The following is a 6,090-nucleotide window of genomic DNA, read 5'->3' on the forward strand; positions in this document are numbered from 1 at the left end:
CTGAAACTAAAATTGGTATTTGGTAGACCATCACATGCACATGTGTCATAGAGAGTGGAATTTACATTCACGAGGTATACCCCTAGCTCCCAGCAGTATGTCTTGTCTCAAGCAGCAAGTAGATGGCGTCTGACTACAACCCAACGTTACAGTCACAGTGAGAGATAGCTGAGTCACAACTAGGTACTGTGGATTTGGAAGAGGCAACAGTACAGAAACTGGTGTTTACACGCCTTAGCGCCTGGCAATTATTAGAATAGTCCTGAAGATGTTGACGATAACGCTGAAGACTCTCCAGCAACAAACGTTTAAAATAGAAATAGATCCCGAACTAACGGTGAGTAATGGAAGTTAGCCCACATACTCTAGTAAATACGCTGGACTGGAGGCCGGGGGAAAGGGGCTGGGGGAAGCAGGGCCTTTGGTGAATGCGATTTAAATCTGGAGTGTGTGTGTGTGTGTGTGGGGGGGGGATGCAATTTAAAATTATGTTGCTTATTTCCATGTCACGTTGTAAACAGTTTGGTGCTGATGTACAAACACGAGTTTAGTGGCGCTGAGAGATTGCTTGACTGTTTCAACATGAATGACGATGCAAGATTTCAGGAGCAGTGTTTGTGGTACCGTGGAGAGCTTTCTTGAACCCCCGATCACCAGACTGAATAGGAATCGGGTAGAGGGGGGCGTCCTGTACATTTCTTTTGACAGAAGTGTATTTGTTTATACCCTGCACGACTGAGAATATTTCTAGTAAGTTGCTTGAAAGATTAGAAACGAATACATAATAATAATAATAATAATAATAATAATAATAATAATAATAATAATAATAATAATAATAATAATGCGATTGGATTAATAATAGTAACAATTATCACAACAACAACAACAACAACAATAATAATAATAATAATAATAATAATAATAATAATAATAATAATATGTATTATTATTATCCCGTTATTCTATCCTATCACTGTGTTGTAAATTCCTTCTCTATTTGCGTTTTTTTGTATTGACTGACAGCTTATACATTGTTGACAACTCTGGCAATAGTAAAAAAAAAAAAAAAAAAAAATGAGCACAGGAAAAGTTAATTACTGTATCATTAACACTTATTTGTGTTGACGCGTCAACTGTCAACTTTCAAAATAGATTTACTTGTATTAGTGTATTGTGAATGTAGACCCCTTGTAATGTATCTTTTACCCGCTCAACCTCAGGGCATATTGAATTGAAAATTATAGAATGTAGAACTCAATTTCATTTTGCTGTATGATTCAGACAACACACATATCATGTTACCATGTTAGGTTCAGGAACAGGTGAGGAGAGGTGATCTCAAAAAAAATATTTAAAGTCTTGCCTAACAGTATCATTTCATCACTGGCAGGTAAAATCCCTCAAGGAGAAGATACAGGTGGAGAAAGGGAAGGATGGCTACCCAGCCGCAGGGCAAAAACTGATCTATGCAGGTGAGATAACTTTTATTGAATATCCTTGCTTGACATTTACAACACATTTGAAATGTTGTAGGTCTGATTTTACAGGTTCTTCTTGTTATGATGTAACAGGTAAAATCTTGAATGACGACATACCTCTGAAGGACTACAAAATAGATGAGAAAAACTTTGTGGTGGTCATGGTGACAAAGGTAAGCCTTATTCAACATTTGTATTAGAATATTTGTGAACGACATTCATAACAGTAGAATAAAGGGGAGCTCTCTTATAATTTGATAAGTGTACTGTATGATTAATGTTAACAGAGATCGGTTGATAAACTGTTTGTCGTTGTAGTCATTGTGATCATCTCTGGGCAGCTCTGTTTGTTGTCCTCTTACAGCCTAAACCACCAGCTCCTTCACAGCTGGCCCCACAGTCAGCACCCGCCCCGGTTCCTGCTCCCTCTGCTGTGGCTGGGGTGCCCCTCTCAGATACGGCCCGTCCCTCATCTATTCCAACCCCTGTGCCCACACCCACCCCTGCCCCTGCCCCTAACTCCACACAGTCAGTGGAGCCCACCACAACCTCAGCCTCAGCCCCAGCCCTAGCCCCAGCCCTAGCCCCAGCTGCGGCTCTAGCTCCATCTCCAGCCCCTGTTCTGCCTGCGGCCCTGGCTACCAGTGCAGTCCCAGCCCCAGCCCCAGCCCCAGCTCCAGCTCCAACCCCAGCCTCAGCCCCAGCCTCAGCAGCATGCCCAGTTCCAGCCTCTCAGCCAGATGACATGCCCCAGGAGGTGCACCCAGAACAGCCTAGTGCTACACCACCAGTCCTCTCCTCCTCCAGGTGGGGGAAAAGTCACAATGCACAAACATGCAAAAGCATTATATAGCCTCAATCATGCCTGATACAATATTTACACAATGACAATGTAATTCACAAACTCATGTTAGTTTTCTTCTTTTTTTTCTACAGCATTGTTGACGACTTGGGTCTCTTAGAAGAAGCAGCATCTATACTGGGTAATGGAATTGCAATTTAACAATAATAGTAATAATAATAATAATATAAAGCTTAGCTATGTCATTGGTGTATTACACTGTGTCCTTCTTCCCCCCCCCCCCCCCTCTCTCTCTCTCTCTCTCTCCCGCTCGACTTCACAGTCACAGGACAGGCGTATGAGAACCTAGTATCTGAGATCATGTCTATGGGGTATGAAAGGGAGCAAGTGATTGCAGCACTCAGAGCCAGTTACAATAACCCAGACAGAGCTGTGGAATACCTTCTTATGGTGAGTTAAACAAATTACATCACTATTATAACAGGGATTTAATGGTGGATTAGTGAATCACTTGCATGTTGTGTAGCTAACTCTGAGCTTCCGTCACACTTTTCCTTTAGAGGGCTCAGAGATGCTCCTCAATGATTATCTCAAAGCATCACACTGGGTGTAGAATATTATACATGTTCCTACTGAAGGCCTGCAGATGCCAGTGAGCTTGATTTGTAGCTCTAATGCAACATAAGTTATGCATGGCCCCTGATAAATGATAGCATACACAAGAAGTAGTATACAGTACTTTCAACTGTACACGTGTTTACCATTTCATGTCTGTGATTTTGTATACAGTATATTACGGTTGTAAATTCTACACTTCACCTTCTCCAGGGTATTCCGGCAGAGCAAGATCTCCCTCCCCATGAGGTCACCCAGCCCACCGCTCCGTCTAACCCTGCCGCCCCCGCCACAGAGCAACCCCAGCCCCCACCAGCCGCCACCAGTGAGACTCCCCGCTCCCCATCCACACACATTGTCTCCTCTTGTGCTGTTATATGGCTCCTGTAGATCTCATGAATACCTCCCACAGTTCTCATATATCAACCATTGACTCTCCACTCACACTCTCTCCACACACTGTCAGCACACACCGTGGTTTGTTGACACACACACACACGCACGCACGCACGCACGCACGCACGCATGCACGCACACACACACACACACACGCAACAGCCCACCCCATGTCTTTTCCCAAAACTGCATGTGTCTGTCCCATGATTTTGCAGCAGGAGCAGTGTCCTCAACCCAGCCCCCATCGTCTGGAAGTACTACTGGGAACCCCCTGGAGTTCTTAAGGAACCAGCCTCAGTTCCAGCAGATGCGTCAGATCATCCAGCAGAACCCGGCTCTCCTCCCAGCCCTACTCCAGCAGCTCGGCAGAGACAACCCCCAGCTACTGCAGGTCAGGAGGGAGACTCACTACGAGACAAACCTTCATATACTCATCTCTACTAACCTAAACACTCCCGACCCTACGTAACCCATCTTTACTGACATAAACACTGCCAACCTTCCTCCATCTATATGTCCACTGACATAAACAGCTCACTCACATGGCCAGAGACATCTGTAGGGATGCTTTCTTACTGGACCACCCCAGGCCACAGAAATGTGTCAATTTTACAGGTATTTTTATTTACAGGATATTGTATTCTTGCACATTCCTTTTGGCAATTGTTTCTTGAGAAGGGATATAGGATATTTCATTTGTATTCATTTTGTGCAGCAAATCACCGCGCACCAGGAGCGGTTTGTGCAGATGCTCAACGAGCCCCATGGAGAAGAACCTGCAGGGGAAGGAGCCCAGGCCCAGGGGGCGCCACAGTCACAGACCAACTACATCCAGGTCACCCCACAGGAGAAAGAGGCCATCGAGAGGGTAGGAGGGCTATTAGCAGAAACTAAGTAACATCAGGGGTGGAATTGGAAAACAATCACTTCGGGAACTCCCCTCTGTAAAAATCACTAACATTCACATGATATTCACTTATTCCCCCCTAGTCCCCCTCATCCTGTCCCTGCGTAACATTATACATCTGTTTACCACTCTGTAAAATCCCTATGCCGTTCACCAACCTATGTATCTCTGAGCTGTCAGTTGTCTTTGTGTATTTCCATTACAGTTAAAAGCCCTGGGATTTCCAGAAGGACTTGTCATTCAGGCATATTTCGCATGTGAGAAGAATGAGAATCTAGCTGCTAACTTCCTGCTTCAACAAACATTTGATGATGAGTGATCGATGCTGCATCGCGTCCGAGCAAGGGGAAGAACGGAGGGCACGGGAGGGAGAGGACATGCTGTGAAGCTGCAGAATGGGCGTTGGATTGAAAAGGAAGCAGGGGTGCGAAAGGGTTTCCAAAATGTGACTGGTCCGGGAGGGAGGGTTTTAGTTGGACAAACCCATGATGTGATGATGATGATGATGATGATGATGATGATGTGTTGTTAAATGTGAGCTATGCTGCCAACTCTATTCTCCTGAGATCATGATGAGCCTCTCCTTGGGCTCTCTACCACTGCTGCTATTCCTGCTGCTTGTGCCGTGTGCATTCATAGAGTCACAGTGGTAGTCTGCCCTGCCCTCCGCCCCTCACCATACCTATTGCTTTTCAACCCCTCCAAGGGAAACCCAAACATACATGTGCTTGGTTGACCTGTGTTTGCTATGTAAGCCTCTCTACCCCTGGGGTAATATACTGGAGCATACAGAGATATACTGTAAGGTGTCAAAACCAGCAAAATGGCAATGAAATTCAAATCCATTTATAGTTTGAAGTTTATTATTCGTCAATAAGGTGAGGAACTGTAACTTAAATTGTAAAGGGTTAGATAGGTGTTTCATAAAATCGGGGGTGTGAGATAGATCCCAAATCTTTTCGACTATCATCACTCTCCAGCTCTTTCAATATGTTAGTGTTATTTATTCCTTCCAGACAAAGGTTATGTTTGGAGGAGTTGATTTGGCAACACTTTTTTGTTGGACAGTTACAAAACAAACAAACAACAAACAAACAAAAATGTCTTTGTTATTACATCAAAGCTGATGTATGAGAGAGGAATGTTCAGAGATTAATTATCGCTATCATTACTGTGTGTTATGACTGCCTCTCATCCTCTATGCATCATAAGAAATCATGCTGTAAGTTTGGATCATTGCAATGACTCTGTCACGCCTTATGGGTTTATTTCTGTGTATTGAAGAGTGATTGTTGGTATGTGCAAAATGGTACAGCTTACAAAGTTTCACAGTTACCATAGTCAACTATGTATTTATTTTTAAGTATGCGTAGATGAGTGCCATAGGATTTATTTTGATAATCATAATCAAACTGTCCATTTCATGAAGAATGAGCAGTTAAGTCAAAGTGCTGGAAGTAGGTATAGATGCCAAAAAACAAGCGATCATGATGAACAACCCACAACATTGGCCTCTGCTTTTTCTTTACCCTTTGTGTTGATGCAAAAGTCTGTCCCAGAGGAGTTTCTGTATAATACTGTACATGGAAAACAAGGCACTTTATTGTGGAGAGTGTTGTGAAAGAGATAGGGTATAAGGTTGCATGAGAGTTGAGCATGGCTGTGTGTGGAACTATACCACAGGAGTGTTGAAATTGATTTTTTGCATCTTAATTCTTCTGTTGTTTTATCTCTTTTGTTGTTGTTGTTTTGTTTTCTTCTTTAAATTTACAATAAAGCAGAGGATGTTTTGCCTTAAACGCACCACTTGAAGGTTTGCTGAATGGTTCTTGAAAATTATTGTTTCAGCATTATGTAAAATAAATAGCTTTTACAAAGCTTTGAGACGA

At 43.2% G+C, this 6,090-nt stretch overlaps 1 protein-coding gene across 1 annotated transcript; it reads left to right on the forward strand.

Annotated features, from left to right (window-relative positions):
* Positions 1–268: 268 nt before the first annotated feature.
* On the forward strand, positions 269–6,036 carry rad23ab (RAD23 homolog A, nucleotide excision repair protein b; the record flags this gene model as incomplete). Its single annotated transcript, XM_083671566.1, has 11 exons — positions 269–337; positions 1,394–1,475; positions 1,575–1,654; positions 1,846–2,125; positions 2,174–2,288; positions 2,418–2,464; positions 2,606–2,733; positions 3,112–3,223; positions 3,510–3,685; positions 4,010–4,162; positions 4,407–6,036. 11 exons carry the CDS (start codon positions 269–271, stop codon positions 4,518–4,520), a joined length of 1,356 nt encoding a protein of 451 aa, XP_083527692.1. The 3' UTR covers positions 4,521–6,036.
* Between the last annotated feature and the right edge of the window lie 54 nt (positions 6,037–6,090).

Source organism: Argentina silus (genome assembly GCF_951799395.1).
Source record: "Argentina silus genome assembly, chromosome: 6".
NCBI classification, from domain to species: domain Eukaryota; kingdom Metazoa; phylum Chordata; class Actinopteri; order Argentiniformes; family Argentinidae; genus Argentina; species Argentina silus.